At 44.2% G+C, this 26,878-nt stretch overlaps 1 protein-coding gene across 1 annotated transcript; it reads left to right on the forward strand.

Moving 5' to 3' along the window:
• The first annotated feature begins 1,100 nt into the window (after positions 1-1,100).
• On the forward strand, positions 1,101-26,513 carry FAM177A1 (family with sequence similarity 177 member A1). The gene is made up of 5 exons (XM_048484793.1): positions 1,101-1,286; positions 5,716-5,895; positions 20,592-20,658; positions 23,330-23,427; positions 25,922-26,513. Exons 1-5 carry the CDS (start codon positions 1,206-1,208, stop codon positions 26,132-26,134), a joined length of 639 nt encoding a protein of 212 aa, XP_048340750.1. The 5' UTR covers positions 1,101-1,205; the 3' UTR covers positions 26,135-26,513.
• The last annotated feature ends 365 nt before the right edge of the window (positions 26,514-26,878 follow it).

Genomic DNA, 26,878 nt, shown 5'->3' on the forward strand with positions numbered 1-26,878 from the left:
AACTGGCCTGTTTTGAAGTATTTCCTGCTGTAATGTGGGGAAAAAACAAGGATTGGCTTTTTTCTTTGAGGAAGAGGTGTTTTAGCGAAGGAGGATATGGGCGTTATGGTTGAAATCTCTGGTATAACCTTTTTCTTTGAGTATGCTAACTAGGACTCCTGTCAGTCTCAGTTTCATGCTGAGGTCACCAAGAGCTGCTGCTACCCAATGAAAACGAACTGAAGTAGAAAAGATTTTCTGTGATTCTAGCACCTCTGGTAATAGAGGGGAAGAAATTCACATTCTTCACTTCAGTAATGTATTTTAAGTAACAGGATGATTGTGGATGTTTGCTGTTGATCAGAACCTCAGTAAGCCAGGGGAAAAGATAACCAAGTAATATTGATATTAATACAGCGTTACATAGTAACGTCCTAAAATATGACTTTTTCCCTCTCCCAAACTAGAATCCTTTGACCTGCCCCTTTTAATTGGTGTTTGAAAAAAGCAGCTGTGTGGAGGTTAGATGCATAAATGCTTATTGCTTTTATTTTGTCACTAGGTGCCACACTCAAGACAATAAAAACATTAGAGTACTAGAATGCTGCTGGTCTGCAGTAGGTAAAGAGGAAGAAAAAGATGGCTCGTGTTTGCATCCAGGGTAGCAACATATTAAAGTGTCTAAAGGTTTTTTGTCTCCCCAACGAGGTATTAAACAACAGATAATGCAACTAAATTGAGTGTGGACTAAGACTAGGATTGACATTACTTCTGGTCCCCATATTTCCAGATGGGTCTCCTTGAGAGGAGCCAACAAATACTGAACTAACTTAAAGTCTATAGTTTAGATTCACCTAGCAGGTCGAGAGGCCTGCCCTCAAGCCTTGGCATAAACTGGCACCTGCAAATGACCCAAGCCCAACAAGAAGGTGGCATCCCCAGATCCACCTGCCCGGAGAAATCGAGGCTGGTCTCCGTGGGGCCGGAGAAGCCGCCGGGCGCTATTGCAACTAAAGGCCACCGTCGCTCCCTTGTTCACCTCTAGGGGGCCGAAGCGCACAGGCCCTGCCCGGTATCCCAGCAACAGAAAGGCGGGAGGGACGTGAGTGGCGGACCGGTCTTCCTATGAGCTCACTTCCCAGACCCTCTGCCCGCCAGGAGGGTGCGGGCCTGGTGAGCTCGTGGGAGCCACCGCCAGTTTCCCCTCACGTTGGGTCGCGGGGAGTATGGAGCAGGGGCTGTCTGCCATTACCCTCTACTGCTCACCCGCCGCCGCCTCTTCCTCCGCCGTCATGGAGCAAGAGCAGGTGAGTCCCGCGCGCGAGCCTTTCGGGAAAGAAGGCTGTCTGGTCTCCTCTTCCTGCAAGCCAGTCCTTCGCTGTGCCTTCTTCAGCCCCACCCAGCCCTGTCAGGGAATCCCGGACGACCCTTACCAAAGGGTGGGAGTCCTGTTGTGCATTTCGATTACCCTGCTGTTCTGTTCGCAGGGTTGTTGTTTTTTTTAAAAAAACTATCCCTTTGTCGCATTTTGGAGGAGGGGGGCTGCTTTAACAGTGCGATCCTGAGTAGAGTTACAGCCTTTGATTTGAATGACCGTAGAAAGGGGTGGCACCAATGACCATTGAACGGTGCCTGATCTTGCTTTGATGCTGCTGTTTGAACAACTAGATTGGATTCGCTTCGATTCTCATAAGCTCAAATCTGGTTGGTTTCTAACGTGCTGCTGGACTCCAGGCTGGCTGTTCTGATGCAGGCCAGCCCGTCCACTCTCTGAATCTATCTGTTGTTGAAACAGTTCTATTAAACTTGTTTGCCTTAGCGCCCCCCCACCCCCCCACACACACACACATTCGCACAGTTATGTGTCCCTATGAAGATGTGTGTGTTCCCTGGCATTCCATGTTGTTTAGAGTGTTCTAAAAGCAGGTTCACGCCATAAGAGGAAATAAACCCTTTCTCCTACTGTTTCTTTGCATTTCTTGCCAACCTGTAATCCACATGGACTGTGGTTAAGAGACACCTTCCCTTTGAGTCAGGGAAGAGTTCCTACTGCTGTAAAATAACTACTTTCGCTGTGTCTGTGCTTTAAAGTGATTCATCCTTTTTACAGTTTGGACAGATTTTTGTGGCAAAATTGCTGGTGATTTTTTGACTGCTCACTTGCTGGCCGTTGGGTGGGCACCTCTCTTCAAAGGTAGAAGTTAATAAGAGTTAATGGGCATGGTTGATTGAGTTGTAACAATGGAGCATTGTAATCTCAAAGCATTGCCATTATCAGAGGTGTAATTATTTCATGTTTAAAACCATGAAACTTCTTTATTTTGTGGGACAAACTTCATGAATAGGTTTTTGCTGATTGTCAGCTAGCCTATTGGGGAAGGAAATGTTATTTACATAGAAATTAATGAATCTCTTTGCTATATATATGAACTTCATTCTTCTCACAAATGCTGGAATGAAGGCCTGTTTTAAAGTACACCATCACTCAGAAATTTCAGTACTGATAACTGAAATTTTATATCAGCATTTTGTGTAAGCAGTCATAAGTAGCCACAGTTTTCCGTGTAAATATGAATTTACAAATAACATTTATTATTTCATTTCATTATTATGCCAATGGACTTGCATGTTTTCACATCACATGCATGTGTTCTGTCTTGATTTCTCCTGGCTCATCTTGTAAGCAAATACCCGTTACAAATCAGTCTGTTCAATATTAAATGAAGGCAGGTCTTTACTTTCAACTAATTGTGAAAACTTGGCGAGAGAATTGAAATGCAGTTGTCCTACAACATGCAAGTTGTTTAAAAGGGCTTCTAAAGCTGACACTGGCTTATATCAGTTGACCCAACGTTGTTTAAACAGCTTCATATGTTCTTGGTTCCTGAAACATTGGCAAATATTTAATAATATAAGTGTTTAAGTTATAGTTGTGAAGTGGGAGAGAGATGAAATTGTTAGTGCAGGTACGGGAAAATAAATTTAAACTGGTATTATGCAATTTAATTTACCGTCCCTTGGTCTAAAAGCAGACACAGTTCCCATGTTTGTGGTTTTGTGAAATACCTGTGTAATGCCTAAGAGGTTATTTTTGTAAGATACTTGCAAAATAAATTGTAATCTGACTTCTGGTTCTCATAGAAATCTAGACTTTCTGGTTAATGTTTGTTCAGAGTCTTTATAACAAGTGATTAAAACATACCGACTTAGTAGTTTAGGCATTCTCTGATATAAATAGTGGTAAGAAGAAGGTTGGAGGAGACTGTTAATGGAGCAGTTTATTAGTTTTAGAAACTTAAATTTTTCTGGATGGCTAGTAAATGAAATATATTTTGTAGTAAATTCAAGTTATTTCACTGCTGACATGCTTGTATAAATTTATGCACACAAAATCTCAGGGCCTCCTTGGAATAAAACACAAAATAGGAATCTATTACAACCACTGTTCATTTAACTTTCTGTTAGTTACAGGAATGTTCTCTGTACTATTAACATAAACTTCAGAATAATAGATATATGTACGGTTTGGGATTAATTTATGGTTATTGTAAACTGTACCAAATTTCTATATTGCCATATTTATAACTTTTTTGCTTGCTTGAATGTATGTTTCCTACTGTCTGGTTGGCTTACAATACTTAACCATCTGCTTCTCATTTGCGTATCCTATTTTTTAAAAAATCAATACACTTAACTTAAAGAGAATTTGCTGTTGCCCAATTGTTTTTTTCTCTAATTCATATCAACAATTTTATATACATTGGCCCCTGTTTCAAAATGTATCAATTTTTCATTCTAGTTTCTCAAATCTTTTGATTAGATCAAGGCCTAGAATTGATTTTAAATCAACGGTACTTCCCCCCAAGTATGTTTGCTTTTTAAAAGATAGTGGTGAGGAAGAACTAGACCCAATTGGGTGTAGTAAGAATGTCTTTCCATAACTACTGGCCAGTTCCACAAATCTTAGCTTCCAGGGCCGTAGTATGATTTTTAGGCAGCCTTTTTAAAATTAAGCTCTACCCCAAAGGAAGTATATACAGTGTAATCCCTATAATGTAGAGCATATATTATATATTGGAAACTGTATTATACTGAATCAGATCCCTGGCTCATTAAGCTCAGTACTCACTACTTCAGCTGGCAGTGCTTCTGGGTGTCGTATAGCCCATGTTGGGAAATATCTGCTCTACCTGAATCTCTTTGACTGGAGATATCAAGGACTGACACATGTCATGTCCTTTTCCATTGGGTCTGAGACCATCTTCTCAAACATGGCTAATGTGGAACCATACATTACTCTCTGTTCTTTTTACTTTTATATAATGCCATTGTCTGTGTTGAATATGGTAACCCTTGTGTAATAAAACAGGAGTTGTTCCATTGTGCTAACATTCTGTTATTGCGTTTTGCTTCACTGCCTTTGCAGCTATTCACAGGTTTTTTGTTACTTGACCTTTTGCAGTTTTCTGTTTCTTCTGGCTAAACCAGTTGCCCAATGTTAAATTTATTGTTAAATGATTACAAAAAAATGGAGACAGTCTTTCAAGTGATTAATTTAAAATTTAATGTACAGGACAACCATCAAGTGCTGAACAACAAATAGTCAGGGCTACACCAAGCAGCCCGACCCTGTTCAATCAAGGTAGGTAGTGGAACTCAATAGCTGAGAGCCACTTCTGGTTCTTCTGGAAACAATTCTCCAATATGTAATTTACCCATATTTCAGGAGAATAGTCTAGGTTCTTGCCTGATGGAGCTTGTGGTTGACAGGTGGTTCCCACCTTGAAATAGCCATGATCAGAGGAATGGGTAAGCTGTCAATCTCGCTGAGGTGTAGGCCTCATGCCAGGTATGGAATGGCAAGTTTGTAACTGAGGCTTTCCTGGGTCTGAATGCTGCTTTGTGGGACTCTTGGTACCGTTGCCAATTCTTTACATCTGGCAGAGCTGCAGAAGGAAGGAGTGATGTTGGATCTAGTATGCAGTAGATGGACCAACTAATGCACTTGATTACTTTTTGTGCTTTTAACACAACAGCACTGTGCTGCACTGACACAACTCTGTACCCTTTGAAACTCAAGTCTGTGAACTGGATGTTTCTGTAATTATGAGCCTTATTAGTGTAGCCATAATTTTGTGCATTCAGCAACTATTTTACTTTAGTGGAATGTTTTCCCTCTTGATTGAACAGGAACCACTTTAGGGGATACAGGTTAGCAGGATTCAGCAGGTTCATACCACTTTGGCAGAACCGGTTGTTAAAATGGTGCTTGTAAACAACCAGTTGCTTAATTATTTGTTAGCCTCTTAGTGGTTTCATCACATGCCAGTTGCTGCTTACTAAATAGCCTCTACCTTGTTATGAGTGCAGAGAAAATGTTACCTGTAATACAGATATGAAAGTGATAAGTGATAGTTCTCTGAATTTGCTTAGAACCTGGGTTGGGTATGTCGGGTATTTAAACTATTTCATTTGGGGGTTTAATATGTAACTGTTTGACTCATCATATCATGATCTGTTAACTTACATAAAAAATATGCCACTTCTTATCTGGACTTTCTCAGGTACCTTACATTTTAAAATGTAATATAACACCATAAAATCATTAAAATTAACAAATTATTAAAACTCAGGTCATAGCAAAAAAAACAAGAAGTGCAAATCATTTAGAAGCCTAAAATAAGTCTTATAAAACAGTTCTTTCTTTTGCATTTGATAGTTTCTTTTTTATTACAGTTGCATGCGAATGCCGATAGAGGCTTTGAGAATGTGGAACTTGGAGTCTTAGGAAAAAAGAAGAAAATTCCAAGAAGAGTCATTCACTTTGCAAGTGGAGAAACCATGGAAGAATACAGCACAGATGAAGAGGAAGATGAACAGCAGGAGAAAAGAGATCTTTTGCCTTCTGTTGATCCAGTAGGTTTTTTCCTTGATGATGTATGATCTGTTTCTTAGTTTGTAATCTGTTCTGATTTTGTTCCATTTTAACAAACAGAAGCAATGATTATATCATAAGTAGTTTTTGAAGAAGTTCTAAATCCCACCTTGTCCGTAGATCTGCTGTGTAGCCTTAGGCAACTGACTATTCTCTTAACCGCAAACAGCAATATGGGTAGGCTAGTATCATTCATCATTAAAATATGTATACCCTGCCTTTCCTCTTGCTTTTTCCTTTGCAAAACTGGGGTAGGAATTACTGAAAGAATAGGTTACTTTGGAAACGCTTGAAATGGCCAATAAGTCCAATATTGCTGGCCATAAACATAGAGGTGTGTATGACAAACTCCGACTGTTAACATTTTGTTTTTTCTGTACTGAATTCAAATTTATTTTTAAACTGGACATGTTTTCTGGCTTTGTTAAACTTCTCCTAAAAAAAAATGTTGACTGAAGTGATTTGCTGGAAGAAGGATGAGCGAGTTTTGGTTCTAGTCAATGGTTCCTCCAACCTTTCCTAATGCAAGCCAGACCCTTTAATACAGTTCCTCATGCTATGGTGACCCCCAACCCTAACATTTATCCATTTTACAAATGGAGAACACTGATGCAGAGAGTCTTAGGCGACCCCTGTGAAAGGGTCGTTCGACCCCCAAAGGGGTACTGACCCACAGGTTGAGAACCACTCTAGTCAGTGCCGGATTTAGATGAAGAGAGGCCCTAGGCTATTCCACTTGTGAGGCCCTGTCCAATCCCCCACCCTCATGATTAGAGGAAAATGGGGTCCACAAAATGGGGTCCATTTCAATGAAGTCCTGGATGGACAATATCAATTCAGAAATAAGTTCTAGTGTAAAGTTATCAGCTTAAGACATCATTATTTTAAAATGGAGTTCAAGAAGAATTACTGAAGGGTTGTTTAAAAACTGCAGTGTGTTATGACAGCATGTGTAAGAAAGGCCAATGACAGTGTCAAAAATATTATACACCTTGGCCGGAGGCTCCCTAGATTTTAAAACCCTAGGCTTCAGCATGCCAAAACTATAAGTAAATCTGGCACTGGTTCTAGTGATTAATTTTTTAAAAGGTAGACCAAAAACACAACTTCTGGTACATGTAGAATGGGATACTTTTGTATTGTAGTGTACTTTGTGTCCTCAGTGACAATAGTACTCCTATATGACGTGTAAAATTGCTCAGTTCTCTGAGATCTGGGTTTTTTATATAGAACTGTCATGGACTGTTAACAGGAGTCTGCTTTGTGATGCTTCTGTAAAAATCCTTGTAATGCAGGGAGTTCATAGCACTCAAATTTAAAACTAGGATGCCATCTTCAGAACCCTTACCTACTTGTTTACTCAATCTCAAGAAGAAAATATTTTACTGAATACAATGAATTTGGCATTAGGTATGTTCTGAAATACAAAGCCACAACTCGGCATCCCTCTGAATAGCGGTTCTTTCTCAAAACAGAGCGGTGCTGTTTCTCTACATTGTGGCATAAAAGAAGAAGAGTCGGAGGTGTGTTGCTGTGCAACTATTTTCAAATCACATGGAAAAAAACGATGTGTCTTTCTGCGTCTTTGCAGTAGACTTCATGAACATTTTAAAACGATGCACTAGAGTTAAAATGCATTTGTTACACTTTGTAATGAATATATAAAATGAAATACTCAAAGCATCTTTAGTGATGTCACTTGCTTTTGTTATGGTCTTCTTTGAGAAGAGAAACTTCTTTTAATAATGATCACCTGGAGAAGGACTGTAATTACCTAAGGTATCTTCTGTGCATCTCAGCAGTATAAATGAATTAGCAAAAAATAGGATCCCCAACTGAGCTTTGATGTCTTGGCACAAGTGTAAGATTTATGGGCAGGCAAATAGTTCATGTTCTGATAATACCCTGGTGTCAGTTCATTATTACAGTTGTAAATATAAAAGGCATGTTATACAGCCTAACAGCTGCTGCTTACACATGAATATGTATAATGGACATTCAGAATCTTAACATTTTGGAGCTCAACTGGCTTCTCTACAGCATATCTGCTAAGATGTGCAGAACTTAAAATGTTTTACTTCTGGTCAGTATTCTGTTATGTGCAACTCTGATTTTCACTGTAAATGCAGGTTTACTCCAGTATTCACAGTATTTGAAGCCGTTATCCATATCTATCTGTAACTAGCGGGGCCGGCCACTCGTTGCTGTGGCAATTGTCCTTCTCATCACAGTCCGCAACCCACACAGATGTCCATGCGGGTCCAATGATCCGCAGCATAGCCTTTTGGGGTGGTCAAATGGAATCCCTCCTTCCCTTTTCAATTCACATTGTTATATAGTGGTGTCTTGTTTTTTTAGTATAAGGTAACCCTTTCCATTCCACAACGGAACTGTCCAGAGTGTGAATCCCGCTGTCCATGAGGCTGGTTGACACGCACAGTCCTGGCTTGGGTAAGGCAGAACTAGGGCAAGGAGGCTATCCCAGTCAGGCAGCAGAGGCAGGGTGGTGAGGCATTCAGATCGAGGCCAGCTCCCTGGGTTCTTAAAGGGCCCCAGGCAAAAGAAGCGGAGCCAATAGTTTTGGTTCGCCTCACCCCGCGGAAGTTTTCTTAGAAAGAAAAAAGGCAGTGCTGGAAACTCCAGCTTCCCGCTTTTTTAGTAAAAGAGCTGTGAGTAGGAATATGGGTGAGAATTTAAGTGGGTAAAGTGGTGTGGTTTGGATGTGAGGGAGGGGCAGAGTGAGGTGTGTGAGGATGAGCTGGATGTTTATGAGAGTATGTGTGTTGTGTGGTAGCTTAGCTGGGTAGAGGCACAGAGAGTAGAAAAGTTACTCTCGCGTTTGAGGGGAACCTTCATCCTGGACGTCTCACATGGCAAAAGTGTGTATGTGTTTCACTGGCACTCGATATTACCTAACAGTGTTACTCTATTTACTGTTTTAACTTCTGGTCACCTGCGCGCCGGAACGTTATTCCTAAGCGGAGCATACTCACCCTTTAGGGGCACAGTGAACATGCTGCCGCGACGAACATTCTAAGGGTGACAGTTAAACAGAGCCAGCTTCATAGCCTGGTGCACCAGGAAAAAGATGTTTCACCTGGCTCAGGTATGGACTTTCGGCAATTTGAAGGTCCAGTTACCTGCCCGCAACAAGGAGGGACGTCATGTAAACATTTGGGGGATATCCGTCCAGCCGTTTCCGTGTTAGGGCATGACTAACCAAGTCACTGTTAGCTTTTTATATATATAGATTGTAGTCTTGTGTAACTTGAATAACTATCCTTTCTTCCTATCAATGTAGATTTTTGATCAGTTGTTTTTAAAAGTAGTGCAATAATAGAGAGCAAGCAAATCTATAAGTTAAGGACTGGTGCATCTGGTATTCTGTAATTAATCTAGATTTCTATCAATGGACTTTTAGGTATTCCATACTTGGGTGAGATGTCTGCAGTTCTGTTCTGTTTCAGATATTTCTATGCAGACTTGCCAGGAATACCGGTTTGCTTCCAATAAATTTCACAGTATTGCTGTCCGACACCCATTCTTTGTATAATACATAAATGCTCCAAGCCGACCTGAGACACTTTCCTCAAGTATACTTCTGCTTGGGAAGATCCACTTGCACAAAAGTTGCCGTTGTGAAAGGAAGGCACTGAACTGTCGTAGTAATAGTGCAAATAATATACAAATTAGTACAAAACAGTATTAATTGGCTTCTCAGCCGATGTTGGCTCCCAAGGCAGCTTGAAATAGTTCAAAATTATTAAAAAGGTAAACATAACATGTTGTTGATGGTGGAAGTTGGGATTTTTGCACTCATAAAACTTCAAGGTTTATTTTGTTGTATTTTTGTGTGTTATTCTTGCTGTTTTTTAACTTCATTCAAACAATTACTTACAGTCACATGGCATTTGATATTGCATACATGCTTAGTGGTGTTTTTTAGTTTACTGGTACACATTTTACCTGCTTTTGCTGCTGAAGGTTTCAGATAGATTTGTATCTGTTAATGGATTCTAAATCTTAGACTTACTGTCTAGATTTCTGGCTACCCCAGTGTACACTTACATCGACCTTATTGTATTATTATAACTTAAGAAGCTTAGTGCATTGTGGTATCTTGGTACGGTAGCCACTTGTTTGCTGGCAGTTTGGCTAAATCATTTGGTCTGTCCAGTATTAATATTTGCTGTTTTAAAAATTGACTTTTGACACATTGATTTCTAAAAGTCTATTTCTTCTCACCTGGAACAGATGTTACAGATTTCGTGAAAGCTGAACAAGCACAGAAATTGTGGTTCTTAAAGTAATTTCCAACCTTGTACTTAATTAACGGGCATGGAGTGCTTTTGTGCCAAAAGAACAGTTATTGTTCCTCTTTTTTTCTTTTCTTTTTTTTTACACGAGCTTTACTTGGCAGGAAATTTTTTTCTTCCAAGACTCTCAAATGGTATGTCTGCTTCCGGAGCTCAGGTTTTCCCATACCAGCTAAACATGTATGAATCTGTTTGTATGCAAGCCAGAGCTGTGTTTAGACATACTGATGTTTCCAAATTTGTTATTTTATTTATGGTTCACTAAGACTCAAGGAAGATTACACACTATAAGTCTGTATAATCAATAGGATGAATAATATAATAGGACTAGGATCACAGAAATATCAAATGTGGGACCCTTCCTGACTTCCCTAGGAGACAGGCCATTCCATAAGGTAGAGAACGTACCAGTGTGGGCAGTTGTTGATGGTGTTTGTTTGTTTTCATGGTGGCACATATAAAAGGCCCTATTCAGATTTGTGATGTTGTCATGGTAGGGCATAGGAGAAGAGGCAGTCCTGCAGATTTGAGTGTCCAAGGCCCCAAAGGGCTATTTATGCATTATCACTAATAACACTGTAATGTTAAGATTATTTAGCTGTGACTATAATATTATGATTATTAGATTGGCTGTTTTAGTGCAACTTCTGTTGTAAAGTTGATGTACTGTATTTAACAGAAAGTAAAAGGACCCTGAATGTCACACCTTCCCCTAAAAATGTTATCCCCTGAAAGATTTGTTATTATTATTGGATGTAATTGGAACTTGTATGCAAGTTTAACTATCCCCTCCCTTTTTTCAAAGGCATATTTAGAAAACAAAAACTAATTTTACATTTGAGTAAATGTAGTAACACACAAGGTTTCGTTTGAATTCACTGGAGAGTATTGAACCAAGCACCAGTAGAAAAAGCCTGGAAATCAGTAGTCCTCTTATACTTTGTGGAAACTATGCCTGAATTCTCATGACTCAGGTGGTGAAAAAGCTGCATGGGTTGAGGGAACCTTCATAGCTTTTTGTTTATGTGGTAGAAAATGAACTGTTGAGGAAAAGGAACCCAATGAAAAACTCCAGGTGTTGTGCTGGTGTTTAGGTGGGCACAGCAGTAAAAGGATACACAATGAATAATTAGATAATTTGCATATTTATGAATATTAATGTGATGAAGCTGTGCCCCCTTATGTCACCAGGAATGACTTCAGGCCACTTCCCCTTTTGGTACCAGATGTGATGTTGGCCACACACCCCTTCCATCACTTGACATAATGTCATGTGGCCGGACTCCTTATATCATCAGAAGTGACCGTCCATTCATACATTGGTCACACCACAATACATCAGTGGAAGTGACGTGACCAGGTGCATCACCAGAAATAATATTATCTGGCCACTCTTCCTTACATCAGCAGAAGCGTCATGACCTTATGACGTTTCTTATGTTCTTATGTGTAGTAATGCACTGCTGACCCTGCAGCACCGTGGTAGAACGTTGGGACGCCAACGGACCTCACGACCTTCTGAGGCCATACCGCACCCCCTCCTCATCCCCTAGTCACGGGTCATGAACTATCTGGCTCAGTCACCGGGCTTAGGGACAATGGTCTTTACTTGTAGCAGGTGAGGATTGGGCTCAGGCGCTACGCTCTCTCCGCTACGCGTAGCCAGGTGAGATCATGCATCACATGATGATCTCAGGCCTCCCGCCTCAGCTCTCCCGGAACTCCCCGGTCCTCCCTCCCTGCATACGATAGAATAACAATAAAGGTGCCAGGAACCAACAGCGGGAGGCTAAGCGGAGCCGCGGACCTCGGGCTCCAGCTATAGCGATCTCCACCAGATGTTATCTCAGCGTCTGCGTCACCGTTCTTCACGCTGACCATTAGATTCGACTACAAGCTGGTGCGAAACCGGGAATCCTCGAACCTCCACCTGCTCACATTAAGCGCAGGAAGGGCAGCGATGCCGAAGTCCAGCTGGATAGAAAGCATCCAGGGACCACCGTTCGGTATCGCCCGTCCTCTAGATCGGCGCATCCAGAACCAGCGTCCTAGGACACTCTCTGCGTCGCCCGGAACACGGTGAGTATGGGGCTTAAAAGCAGGGCTTATGACAAATGCGTTAATGAACTGAAGCGTTAAGCGAAATGCGGCGAAGGTCCCCGTAAAGAAGAGCTGCGCAAATTGGTTGAAGATTGAAGCTCAGTGTCCATATGGTACCCAGAGGGGACATTGAATCTTAGGACTGGAAAACATCCGGGCGCCTCTTCGCTGCAAGAGCCTCGTAGCGCCCGATGTCACTGCTACTGGCGATGGGGCACAATGTTGTATGTCGCCATCAGCCTGCAGACCTGCTCCCTTGCTGTAGGCAGCCCTCCTTCGATCTTTCACCTTCAATTTCAGCGGTACTTTTCTCTATCCACTAAATTGGGCGCCTGTCCTCTTCTTGCTCCTTAGCCCATTTCCATTCTCAGCGGCTCAGCGCCCCTCCCCTGCTCCGCCTTCATTTCCATACGCACCTCCGTCGGTACGTAATGGCGGGTTTCAAACTCTGCGCGGAAGCGTGTAGCCACGATCTGCAAAGCCTGGCGGAACGGTCGCGATATTCTCGCATTGTGTACGTCCATTTCACAGATACGAGGGAGAGGATGCGTTGTCCGGCGGTTGTCGAGTCGCCCTTAAGCTATAGCATCCTCACTGGGCTCAGTAAAAGCTGATTAGGGCGTAAAGTCACCAGTCCCTATGTGAGGCATGCTAGAGAAGGCAGTGTGAGGAATCACTTAATGGTTCGGGCGACTGGAGAACCCTGCTCCGCGTGCTCCTGGGCCCTGCACAATTTGTGATCAGGGCGGTTCATGGCAGTGCTTCAGCAGGCAGCCGCCTCTGTGCAATACCACCGCCCTTTAGCTTCGGCTTGATGCGCCGGCAACCCCAGCAATCAGATTGTCCTACCTGAGGCCATCATACGATGCGCCTCGAGTCGCCTACAAAGGCGTTTGTCAAGGATTCCCCAATGCCGGCCAGCCACTCAGGCTTCCTCCACCATCCGGCAAAAGCCAAGAACCCTATGCGAGTTTGTGAGCAGGCTCCAGGAAGCTCTCAAAAGGCAGAGTTGACGAGGAAGCTCAGAGGCGAGCTCCTTAAAGCGTCTTGCCAGGAAAGCATCCGCTGAATGCCGTAACAATGCAGGTATAGGTAGGAACCTGAACAGCGACATGCTTAAAACGCGCAGGATATCGGGTCAGCCGATCCTCTAGCGGACCTCCTGGCGCAGCCCTCTCCATTGCTAGGAAACAGCCCGAGGCAGATGTTTCCAATTGCCACCAGTCGGTTTCGTAGAGATTGCCAGGCTGCAGTAGGGGCTGCAACTGAGGGGAGTCTCCCCAGGGGAAGAACCCCAGAGGCCGTCCCGGGCCTTCTCCACCTTTAAACAGAACTATCCCTTATTGCGGGGCCTGACCTCCGCTTGCCCGGGCCAGCGTACACCCCAATGTGGTGGGTGGCATCCTGCGCAGGAGCGAGCCTCCGCGAGGGCAGCAGCAGCGCGGGCTCCTACGGCCCAAGAGCATCCATACGCCCTTCACACAGTTCAGAGGCCCAGGTAAACTGGGGTGCAGAGGCCGACATTAAAGCCGGCCGAAGTGACCCGGGCGGCCTGATCAGTGGCGGCTGGGGCACATTTGCGCACCTGGGAAGAGGGAGGGCAGGCCACACCAAAGCCCCAGGACTTTCGGGCGTGGTCATACGCCCTCCCCGTACCATAGGGAGGCTCGGCGAGTAAGCCAGCCCACTGCCCTCCCTCACGCGGACCACGAGCCCAGTATGTGGGTGAAGACGAGTGGCCACTGCCCAGAAAAATTGACTGCCATGCGCAACTCGTGGAGGAACAGCTGGCTGCGGGCATTGAGACCTCAACATCACCATGGAACCGCAGCCTGTCTTTGTGATAAAGAAGAGTGGCGATGGCGATTGCTACAGGATCTCAAGAGCAATACCTGCATCAACCGCGGGCCTCTTCAATGCGGTTTGCCGCCCCAACCTTATCCTCGGACTACCAGGTCGATTGATGACCTGAAGGATTGTTTTCTTTGTATTCCCCTCTCTCCGAAGACCGAGTACATTTAAACTCCGTTGCCCGGTGCTTAATCATCCAGCAGCCCGCGGCCCAGATACCAATGGGAAAGTAATGCCCCAGGGAATGCTCAACAGCCCACCTTGTGTCAGTTTTTGTCCATCACGCCCTATAGCCGTTTAAGCCAAAGCATCCGGAGCCATAATCATCATTACATGGATGATATCCCCTGTCTTGCCTGACCATCCCTACGCCAGTGGATATAGCAGCTGCTGGCCGGCGTACATTAAACAGTCAGACTGCATACCGGCTCGAAGACAAAAGTGAGCCATTCTTGTATCCTGGGGCATAAACTCCTCCTCCTACTCCGCTGTCATACCAGAGATGCCGTCCAGACCGCCCACACTCCCCTCCAGCTGCAGCAGCTGCTCGGGAACCCTCAACTGGAGTCCGTCCCTTCTTTGCCCTCACCACCTCCTTGCTCAGCCCCTGTTCGCTACTCCCGTAAGCCAAAACCCAGGGGACAGGATCCATGCCAAAAGCACAAGGGCCTTTGGGCAGTAAAGGTCTAGCCGCCCGATGGGTGGATGCGGTCCCCTCAGGATCCAGCCTCTCTCCCTCTTCCTCTTGAACACCCCTCTCCCCAGCAGTCCTGGGGTACACTTTCGACCGCCACAAACCTTCTTGGTAGATGATACCACCTACACTCATGTGCCCGCCAAAAAATCTCTCCACCGGGCCAGCTTTACGCCCAGATCTCATCAGCCAAGGCGTCGAAAGCACTATGGTAATGGTGGGATGGGACCCCGAAAAATGCGTCTTGCCTCTAAACAGACAGAGTTCCAGCATCTGGCAGCTTCTTCACCCCTCCAGCTGGCCTGGAGGATTTGCATTAAGGGGAGATCCTTTCCACCTCCCCAGACCCTCGCCTCCTCTCCTCCACTCTACCCCTGTCGTTAGGCTGGCGGCCTCTGTCCTCCGGCGCTACCATCTTAGCCGGCCGGGGGCAAGCTGTGGCGGCATCATTGCCTTTCAACAAAATGGCCAATGGCGGGCCGCTTACTACGCCCGTAAGCCTCATCCAGCGAGGCGAACTTCGCCCTTAGCCATTCTGGCCTTTCAAACCTTCCCTCAACCTTTCAACCTTTTGGTGCGATTCCCAATACGTAAGCGCCGTGATACAAGCCCACCTACCGGAGCCCTCGTGGCCCCAGATCGTCCAAACCTCATGAGTCTCTTCCTGACATTCACGGAACCTACCAGCACGTCCAGAACCTCTCAATGCTTAGAAGTAGGCCACATGCGCGGCCACACGGCTTCGGGCCCCTCGGCGGGGAACCAGCGGCCTTGAACAGTGCTACCCACATCTCCACCCTCTTCTCCGACCCTTTCAATCACGATTTCTTCCACCAGGGGCGAAAGCACTTCGCCGATCCTGTGGCATCCTCGGCCAGGCACAATCTATGGGTTAAATCTTGTTGCTCAAGTATCGCCTTGGCCTCGTCAGACCGGGGTAAATCCGAGGAGGGCCCTGGCAAATGACGTAGTGGGCGTAACCCTGATCCCTGCCCTAGCCCTGGAAGCACCTGCGTAACTGGGTATACTGGAATTCGTCTGGGCCACCCCACTCCGGTGAAACCACCGATGCGTCATCCAGCACCTCTTTGTGCATGGCGTTTATAGGCTGCCCCTCCGCCTAAAGCGGGATGTGGCATGTTCTCGCAGCCATGCTCCAGTTCTGCACCAGCTGGGGAATGCACCGTTAGCTTCAACCTGCGATTCCCTACAACAGCACCCGGGCAAGCAATGGTTGAGAGCAAATCGCCTTCAAAGTTCTGGCCAAACAAACCAAAGAAGGGGAGGTAGCCCCCCCCATTTAGGCCACATGCAACAGACGGTATCAAAGTGCTCTTCACCATCAATCATTTAAATCTGCTGGCCCTACCATCAGGGGCAACAGATCACCCGTGAAAAGACGCTGAACGATCAGACCCTCCCCGCCCAAGGTCTGCTACGCCAGCTCCCAGATCCGAACCTGGGGACCGAGCCCTCATAACCACGGGAAGGGGGGGTAATGCTTCCAGTCCTTCTCCCCACAGGTCCTCTGGGTTTAGCCCGACATGTCCGACCAGCTCGAGCGATGCCAAGCGAAGATGGAACAGGTCCCCGGAATTACCCGTCCATAAGCTGGCAGACACAATCAGCATCGGAGCGACCGAAGATCCAGAGGATCCGCCAAGAAACCAGAGCTCACGATCAGCCTAATCGAAGACTCCGCGCTTGGCCCGGCCGCCTCTAAACTTGCCAGAATCCCAAAGCTGCAGCCTCTGCGGCTATGCATTTCTTGATTCACAGCCATCAGCAGCTACTCGCACAACTACCCCACCCGGTGACAATCGGTCACCCTGCAGGATCTTCATCTGGCCGCCATCCTCTTTTCCTCCCAGCCCCGGCTGGAATTTGAATTACGGCCGGGAACATCCCTGATAGGTTAACCCTTGGAGACTCTCGCTGTTTTCAGCGGCGAATATTATTGAACCATGACTACTCTCACAACCTTGCTCGTGAGAATCACTGAACCTGCAATGCTAGAGACTATCAATAGCTCTCGATCTTGAGAAATCCATGGACTCTACGCATATCCACTCTGTAGTTTTGGTAGTCAAACAGAAAGAGCCATGCATTGGACGAATTATGCAACCAGATTTGCCTTCCTTCCGTACATCATCCAGCCTATGTATCATTTAGCCATGATTTATTGTTTAAATTTATTGCATGCCCTAATTTTTTGAAGTTATGTTATTTATTGTGCTGCATTTCCACCTGTCTGTCTGGGGCTCTCTGCTACCGCCTCACCATGCGATCCCTGCGGGCTCCACCAGGGCCGGTTGTAGCATACGCTCAGCTCTGTCTTTTCGATCCTCCTCAGCCGAGCGGTGCATACCTCTCAGCGGGTTTGTCTCCCTGTAACTTCCCTTGGCCAGGAGCCCGGACTGTTTCCTGTAACACCAAGACAGCTATTGGTAGTTGTATATGCCCTTCGCGAAGTCCATTAACTCCACCTTCATTGCCCTGGATGCCCTGGCCTCGAGGCAGCAAGAGCCGTCCAGCGACTTTGAATGTCGTACATGCATTGACTGTTGTTGTTATTTGCCATCACCAAAGCTGTGAGAATGCCATTATATGTGTTGCTTTAATCTCTCTGATAATTCTTAGTTGATTCATATGAAAGTAATCTGAAATATGTTTTGCCCCATTAGTCGTCCAGCCCTCTGGAGCTGGCTGCGGGAGGATAGTTGAATGTATTGTGCAGCTCTGCATTGGTTTAATTGTGTGCCTCGTTATCGGATGCTGTTTGCGTTCAATGTGGTATTAATAATTGCCTGTAGCGTGTGTAAAGCCCCTCGAATTTCCCTTACTTACAACCAGTTCACAATGTTACACAAGCAGCTCGGTCAGCTTGACCAGGCCGGCCCGGAGGGCAATCCTTTAAATCGCATAGCATTTGGTCCAGCTAAAATGTAAAGGAGAGATGTAGTAATGCACTGCTGACCCAGCAGCACCGTGAGTAGAAACGTTGGGGCGTAGCGGACCTCTGACCTTCTGGTCGCCACCGCACCCCCCTCCTCATCCCCTATGAGTCACGGGTCATGAACTGTCGGCTCAGTCACGAGCAGGGACAATGGTCACCTTGCCCCGGTGAGATTAGGCTCAAACGGCTACGCTCCTCTCCATACGTAGCCAGGTGAATCATGCATCACATGATGATCTCGACCTCGCCTCCCGCTCTCCGGAACTCCCCGGTCCTCCACTCTACGCCCGATAGAACAATAAAAGGTGCCAGGAACCAGCCGCAGCGGGGCTTCGCTAGAACCACCCGGACCTCGAACAGCTGGCGATCTCCACCAGATGTTATCTCCGCGTCTCGTCTCGTTCTTACGCTGACCACGTGGGTCGACTACACTTATGACCGTTCCATTACTGTTCTGCCCCACAAAGGAATCTGTTTGAGATGCCCTGTCCTTGACTAGGACAGAGTGGGGGAGACCCAAGCCAGGTTCAACAGTTCTTACAATAGGTTTATTACTTGAGAGAAACAAGACCCTAACTCCTCCCTTGGGTCTATCTAAGTCAGAGTCACCTTACGAATTCTTGAGCAGGTTTGAAGCTGTCGCAGACTGTGTCTTCTCTTGGTTGTTGTCAAGAAAGTCCACTCGTGTCTTCTGCTTCGCTTTCCAGTTTCTTTCCAAGTCTTTTTCTAGTTTTAACTGTATTGAAACATGACGTAGCTTTTAATGGCCACCATATAATAATATGGATGTCACAAATATTCCAGTGTCCAGCTACCCTTAGCACCTCCCTCAGACTGACTGGCTAGAACTAAAACAGGGGATTGCTGGGTAAAGAAAGGAAACTGCCTATTGGGAAATGTCTTAAAGGGACAGGGGCTAATGAAAATACCCTCCATTAGAAGACTTAACAATGAACTGAAACCGTGCTAACTATGGGGAAACTAAAGCTTAATGGGGAAATAACAAAAGCCTCTGTGGGGGCATAACAGTTACCCTCCCCCCCCCGTCTTCCGTGTCATCGGGTACACCTCACATATTTATTATGCATATTTGGCCAACCCCCTTTTCAGTCACCAGAAATGGTCTGTCTAATCCCACCCCTGCCAGCACCTGATGTCACTTGACCACCCATGCCCTTTTCCACATCCCCAGATGTCCTTTTTCCAGAGCCACCCATTGCTGCATCATTGAACTTCCACCTGCAGTACTCCCTCCCCCTGGAAAGGGGACATCCACCACTGGAAATGTCCAAGTATGGACAAGTATCCAGCAACATACCACACCACCTTGTTTAGTAGCAAATAAAATGTTTATTTGAAAACACTGAAATTCTGGACAGTTCGGAAGATTACTATGTCAGACTGCACAGGGGGGCCATTGAAATCCACAAACACCAAGATAACTTCAACAAGAAAGAAGAGACTCTGAGAATTAACAAAGCTTGGCTACCAGTACTTAAAAATACCAGCATCAGGCCAAGGGCATGCTGAGTTCATGGACAATGGACTCCACCTGGACACATGATTTGCATTCACCAATACTGCTGCTGCAAAGAATGCAAATGCGACTACAAATGTAAATGGACTGATAACTCCACCGCAATGTACAATGCGCTCAATCGCACCTTTGCGTAGCAAGTTCCGCCCAAACATTTCACTGATTGGTTCCCCACCCTGGGACATGATGGACAATATGTGCCTCTACTAAAGTCGATTCCCCTTCCTCATCACTAGACACAATATTAACAGACTTCTCTCTGTCATACACCTGTGAAGATGCCAGCCACAGATGCAGGCAAAACGTTAGGAACAAGATCTACCACAGCCCCACAGCCCGGAAATGCTGGGCTTCCTCAATTGTATATTGAGGGGAAAAAGCCTCCTCAATTGTATATTTATCAGAAAATGTTTTTTACGGTTTTATTGCTGCTCTTAAATGTTTAGTTATCTTACATTGTCATTTCTTATGTTGTACACCGCCCAGAGCCCGTTGGGGATGGGGCGGTATAAAAGTTTAAGAAAATAAATAAAATAAATAAAATAAAACCCATCACAACCAGTTGAATCCAGCCGTGAAAGCTTTAGACAGTGCATTCCTCAATCTATTGGATTGTTTTTTAAAATTATGTTGGTTTCTCTATTTTTGTGGTGCGCCTGCCTTTTGTGCTTTTGCCATCTGGGAGAAAAATGTCTCTTGTTGAGATTCAGTTCTACAAAAACTGTATAGCCTTTGCCAAGAATATTCATAGTGGGCATGTCTAGCAGTTCTCTAGCTCCTATAACGACAGCACTTTGACTACATTTCAGAGTTTTTCAGAGTAAATCTAGTAATGTGAATTATTTATTATTTTATTTTGTACTTTAAAAAAATCTCAATTCCCCTCCAAGGAATTCAGAATGGCTTATGTTGCTCCCCTGCCTCTATTTTTTGCCTTCACAGAGCCCTGTATGGTAGTTTAGGCTAAAGATCCAAACCTGGGTCTCCCAGATCTTAGTCTGACATTCCAAGTGGTACATTTTGCTGAATGAAAGGAGAAGCATTAGATGGAGAGGATTCTAGAACTTCATTAACTATTCATTAGCTATTCATTAACTATTCAGTCCTGTAGCACGCTGTCAAGGACAGTCTCCTCAATTCATGAAAAAGTACTGTTTTTTATATATTGTCAAATGAATAGAACAAATAAACACAATTAAATATTTACCTTTTTTTTTCCCCAGACGACGCTTACATGGGGGCCTTACTTGTGGTTTCATATGTTAAGAGTTGCCACATCAACACTCTCAGGTATTGGTCTATTCACTTTGTCTATTAGGCCAGGGTCCTTAACAATTTTAAACCTGTGGGAACCTTTATAATTCTGAGACAGGGTGGTGGATGCAACCACAAGAGTTGGAACCGACTGCCACAAGAGTTGGAACCGACTGCAGAATGGCTGCTATGGGAGGCTGTGCCACACATACACCAAGAGGAAATTCAAGTAGAGTGGTAATTTTAAAAACACACTGTGGAAAAAGGAGTGAGAAACCAACTTAAAACCAACACTGTAGTGCCAGTCATCACCAAAGCAACATTTTCATCTGCACAGCCAGTCAGATCTTTAATGGCCAGTCAGAAGCTGTGCTGCACAAGACCCTTGCCTGGCCCCACCCACTTTCTGAAAACACTCCATGGGTGCCAGGTAAAGTGTTAGTGGGCACTATGTTGGGGACCCCTGATTTAGCCTACCCATGTAAATGCTATGTTAGGCCAAATCTTGTAAAGTGAAGAAAGCAAGTGTGCATGCATTTTGATGTCAGCTTTATTTCATTTTTTGGTCCCCTGGTGATGGATATTGGCATGCCAAAAACTCTAGTCACATTTCATTCCTTAATCATCAGAAAGAAGTAAGGGTTGGAAGTTCCCATTTCTGCAAAGTATTGCAGCTTACCAAGGGCTGATGGAAGTCCCATTGATGCTGAGGATGCCAGAGTTGTGGAACAGCAATGCTTCTTTCAAGCTGCCAGTTTCTCTACCTTTCTCCTTCCCTAGACACTGCAGAAGCCATACCTTGTCCTACCGATGGTTTTTTTGAGGTTTTAAAACTTGTAATTGACATAGTGGTATATTGTTATACTGCTATGCCAATTTTCATTTTTTAAAATCCTGTAAAACCCCCCATGGAACTGGATGGGGTGGATGGCTGCTATAGGGTCTGGGATTGAGAAAACGGTTGCAATATGGGTCAAGAGAATCCAGATTTACCTGCCCATATGATATCAGTCCAGGTTCTGCTGAGATCTTTTCCAAAACATTGAAGCAAAAGAGGTTGTGAAACCCCAGGATGTGCAGGAATGTCCCATAATGCTTTATGAAAGCTGAGAAAACCCACTTTGCAACAGCATCAACACTGGGGTAGTGACCCATCTGGAAAGTGGTGGCATCATCAACGATCTCATTTACAGATGGGAATAGAAAGAGTAATAGAGTTGGAGGAGATCACAAGAGCCATCAAGTCCAACCCCCTGCCATGTAGGAATACACAATTAAAGCACTCTTGACAGATGGCCATCCATCCTCTGTTTGAAAACATCCAAAGAAGGAGACTCCACCACTCTCCAAGGCAGTGAATTCCACTGTCGAACAGCGCTGACAGAAAGTTCTTCCTAATGTTTAGGTGGAATCTCTTTTCCTGTACTTTGAATCCATCCTGTACTTTGAATTCCTTGTTGTAGTCTCTGGAACAGCAGAAAACGAGCTTGCTCCATCTTCAACGTGACATCCCTTAAACATGGCTATCATGTCACCCCTTAACCTTCTCTTCTCCAGACTAAACTCCCTAAGCTACTTCTCATAGGACATGGAATCCAGACCTTTTACCAATTTGGGTGCCCTCCTCTGGACCCATTCCAGTTTACCAATATCCTTCTTGAATTGTGGTGCTCAGAACAGTATTTCAGGTGTGACCAAGGCAGAATAAAGTGGTACTATTACATCCCTTGATCTAGACACTATACTCCTGTCGATGCAGTCCAGAATCTTATTTTCTTGGCTGTTGCCTCACACTGCTACCATTCAATGTGTTGTGACAGCCAGGAAAGCCAATGTGATTTTGGCTGGATCAACCAGAGTATAGTGTCTAGGCTGAGGGACATAATAGTACTACTCTGTTTTGCATTGGCCAGACCTCACTGGGAATACTGTGTCCAGTTCTGGGCATCACAGTTCAAGAAGGATATTGACAAGCTGGAACAGGTCTAGAGGAACGTGACCAAAATGGTAAAAGGGTGACCAAACGGTAAAATTCATGTGCATGAACTGGTTGTGCAGACACAATCTGCATAGCTCAGTGCTTACCCTTCAACATTAATACAGTAATACTCAGCGGCTTGTGAGCTGCATGGGGAGCTGTGACATGACACAGTTCCCTTATGTGGCACTTGCTCCATGATTCAGGAAAATGGGCAAGGCAGTGGGGCTTGCAGTTGTAGGGTACTTCCCACTTTGAGACTGCAGCTGCTGGAGAGACTGAAGGATAGGTGAACTGCAGTCTCTGTGCTATGGATAAGAAATTCCCGTGATATTACCTTCTAGCACTGAGATTCAGACATTCACTGCCTCTGAATCTTTTAAGGAGATGTGAATGCTTTGGGTTTCATTTTATCATATAAAAATGGAGGTAAGATGATCCGGGTCATTTGCTTTCTAAGTTTCATTAAAGGAACATTTCTGAAGTGCTTTTAAAAATATACTTCTAGGGCAGTTTCCAGGAAATGCCTGGACAAATTTCTCTCTTGAATGAAAAAAAAATGTCTAATTGGTCAGTTGTAGTTGAAATTTGGATTTTAAAAATTGAATTATAATCTAAAGAGGTGACATCTTTGCAGCATTCATCCTTGTACATGTGTTTAAGATATGATCTGCTACATTAAAGTGGATTCCTAAGTCTTGCTAAATATGCATAATTTTATTTATTCAGTGTGTGACTTCCTTGGGGAAAAGATCGCTTCTGTCTTGGGAATCAGTACACCAAAATACCAGTATGCCATAGATGAATACTACAGGATGAAGAAAGAGGTGTGTCTCTCTCTGTGTACATTTTGTCAGATAGGCATTATCAACATGCTAGCCTGATTTTTATATGCATTTTAAAGTGTCATGTTTCAGTTTTTATTCTGCCAATTCACATAAATCTATGTTACTTTGACCCTCTCCTTAGTCCATTTGTCAGGATAAGTTTTTTTAAAATGGGAGACTTGGAGCAAAGTAGTCCCAGACAAGTTATTTACAGGAGAAGCTACATTTATATGTACTTTTCCCACTTACTCTGATTTGATCCTGTGTTACAGAAAACACACATTTTCTATGTAACTCCTTCTGACTAATGTAATCTAGTATTTTTGTCAATATATTTGTAGAGTAAATTAGGTTTAGCCGTTGCCTCTGTAATTTTCCTTTATTCTGTTTTAAACTGTATTTATATCCTGCTTTTCTTCCCATTGGGGACCAAAATTGGTTTAATAATTGAGAGAAAAAATACCACAGAAAAAAACAAGAAAGGGAGCAGAAGCTTCTGATTGCCTAGGCGGCCTTCTGCCTTCTAGCTGATTTTGTGCCTAGCTGTAGGCTCCAACGTTCTGGCTGGACTGAATAACAAGAGCCTTTGGCATTTGATTTTCGGCACGCACCCAGCCCTATGTGAGGGAAGCAAGCTCAGAATGTTCCTGTCATGATTTTCCCCACTTTTTCTGTGGAGAAATTCCAAGGGAATTTTCTTTTAGGGTCAAACACAAAGTTACAAAACCTGTGTGTCCTGACATCTCAATCTTGGTAGCTGCTACCAGCCCCTTTTCACTACTCAAACAGCCAAGGGGCAAGCTTTGAACCTTCTTGGGGTTAAAGTCAAGAGTGTCACCTGGCAAGATAGACCACTTGCAGCATGAGTTTCACAGAACAATTAACTTGGTAGGTGTACCTACATAGTTTAGGTACTGGAATTGGATCCAGACCATTTGAAGACAAAAATACTACAAAATATACTTAAAAGGAATTACTTAAAAACAGAGGTGGGATCCAGCAGGTTCTCACCAGTTCCCGAGAGTAGGTTACTAATTATTTGTGTGTGCCGAGAGGGGGTTACTAATTGGGTCTGCTTTTCGTTAAGAAATTCCATTATTAGGTCCAGTAAAAAATCATAAAGTCCTGCTTTTGTTTCCTATGTGGCTGGTTAGTGAAGGTAGAAAAACAGGATAATTCTCCCTGTTGGGCATTGTTTTAAAAACATGTTTTAGTAATATGGTAAAGTTCCTTGTTTAAGGAAAGTAACCTACTTTTGATTTCTAGAAACAAAATTAAGTATTTGAAAGTATTAAGTATTTGACAGGCAGTCAATTAGAGGGAGGAAGTTGTTTCTGCTTGGACAAGTGGACGGATAGGACTTGCTATATAGTGAGTTTTAAAATTCATGGACTGAAAGTGATACCGAAGCTCGGAAATTAGGAACTTTTTTTTACAGTAAGAGTTTTTTACAGTAATAGAAAAATTATTAATGCCTTCGCCTCTCTCAATGATGCCCGACCATCACTTCTCCGTCAGGTTCTCGCCACTTGTAGCCCTGCATTGGTATTTCACGCCACTGTTTAAATCCCACCACCATGGGACCCTGCTACTAAATTTTTTGGATCCCACCACTGCAAAATTGTGCAACGATATTTCAAAGAGAACAATAGCAGTGAGGATTTAGAATAAGAAAGCCTAAGCCAGAAAAGAACCAACTACACAGTGAATAACATTGGTTCAAGATACAAGATGTTACCATTTCAGTAGGAATCCTCCATCATTCAAAAGTCTGCTGTGTCCAGAGTAAGCAGGGAAGCATTTCTAGCCCATAAACCGCAAAGTCCAAAGATGTATTAAGGAGCCATGAGAGAAGGTCAAATTACTTTCCACAAAACTAGGTTGAAAAGGCTAAACTTTATGGATCTCACATGACCAGGGCTTAGTGAACAATCAGATCCATGCCTGGTGATGTTAGATAATCCCACAACTTCATTGCTAGCCACGTGACCTCAAGGGTCAAAGTGAGCTAACAGGATAGAACTTATCTGCATCCTTTTCTTACAGATGGCACAGCAATAATTTCATTAGATAATTAATTGGAATGTGGCTGCACAGTTTTTTGATGTTGAAAGGACTGGTCCCCATCTCAGTTTTCATGGCCCAGGATTTGCTTCATAGCAAACACAGCAAAGTTAATTTTCAGTGTTCAAATTTTATTGTTGACCTAAAGCCTGAACCAATGTTTGAGATAACAAGAAACTGCAGAGAGGAACTCAGTTTCTTGACATTCTCCTCTACCAGAATGTAGAAGTGATGGATTGGATATAATGACTTCCTTAGTGTGGAGATAGCCTTTCTTCAGTGGACTTGGGGGTCACTATTATGGGCAGAAATAAAGTAATAAGAGTGCCAAGTTTTCGGAGTTTTGATTTGATACCAGTATTTGATACCAGTATTGTAGGAGTAACAGCAGTGAGTGCCAAGTTTTACATTGTGTGGATTTGTTTTGAAGGAGGAAGAAGAGGAAGAAGAGAACAAAATGTCTGAGGAAGCAGAAAGAAGATATCAGGAGGTACAGAACCAGACACAGGAAGGGAATGCTGTTCAGACTGATCAGCCAGAGGCTGCAACCTGTAATACATTCGTCAATCTCAACTTTGAAACAGAAGGTGACTGCCACCTTATAGTGGAAAGTAAACAGAACCTCACTCCAGTGTCTGCTTAGAATGAAAATGTTGCATAATGATTCCATGTGAATTTGTCAAAGTTTGTAGGTCTTATGTATGTTCAGTGGGATGTAATTTATTTAAACATGTGGTTGTGAGGGGAGGATTAATAATGTCTCTTGGTCAATATCAATCTAATAAAGGATAAGACATTTTGCTTAACCTATTAGATAATAAAATGCAAGTGATTTGGCCCCAAACTAACTTCTATCTATGCAGAACAAGTCAAATGTCCTTTTTTGTTAGAACATCTGGTGCCTTGTTGACAGTTGTGGACAGATAACTGCTTTTTGTGTTTTCAGGTTCATATATAATGTTACTTAATGAAATCTTGGTGGAAGACTGCGAGATTAAATAGAACTAACTCACAAAAGTATCTTCTGGTCAGATCTGCAACGTACCTTTACCCGGCTGACACCAAGAGCCAAAGAAGCGCTTCCAGGCGCCGCGTCCCCACAGCGCCTGGCTAAGCTGCAGCGCAGCAGCGTTCTTCCTCTCCCTCCAGTATGGGCGGCTGTCAGAAGCGCCCTAAACAACTAACCTCTTTAAAGGTTATTTGTTGAGAAAGATTGTTGACTTCCTGAGAGGATCGCGTGCCTGTATACTTAACCGCTACCGTTGAAGATCGCGGAAAAACATCGCCTCCGCTTACGGCGTCCTCTCGTGCGCCCACCTCACGGTGGTGTCGCCTTCCGCCCTGCAATCCTCCGACCTCCAGGGGTCCGGAGGAGCATGCGTGAAGC

The sequence above is a fragment of the Sphaerodactylus townsendi genome, linkage group LG02 (assembly GCF_021028975.2).
Source record: "Sphaerodactylus townsendi isolate TG3544 linkage group LG02, MPM_Stown_v2.3, whole genome shotgun sequence".
In the NCBI taxonomy this organism is placed as follows: Eukaryota; Metazoa; Chordata; class Lepidosauria; order Squamata; family Sphaerodactylidae; genus Sphaerodactylus; species Sphaerodactylus townsendi.

Bases quoted from the DNA above. Each gene is read 5' to 3' on its own strand.
- FAM177A1 (XM_048484793.1), top strand. From the start codon at position 1,206: ATGGAGCAGGGGCTGTCTGCCATTACCCTCTACTGCTCACCCGCCGCC. The intron at 5,896-20,591 runs GTAGGTTTTTTC...TTTTTTCCCCAG, and splicing joins TTTTGCCTTCTGTTGATCCA to ACGACGCTTACATGGGGGCC. The intron at 20,659-23,329 runs GTATTGGTCTAT...TTATTTATTCAG, and splicing joins TGCCACATCAACACTCTCAG to TGTGTGACTTCCTTGGGGAA.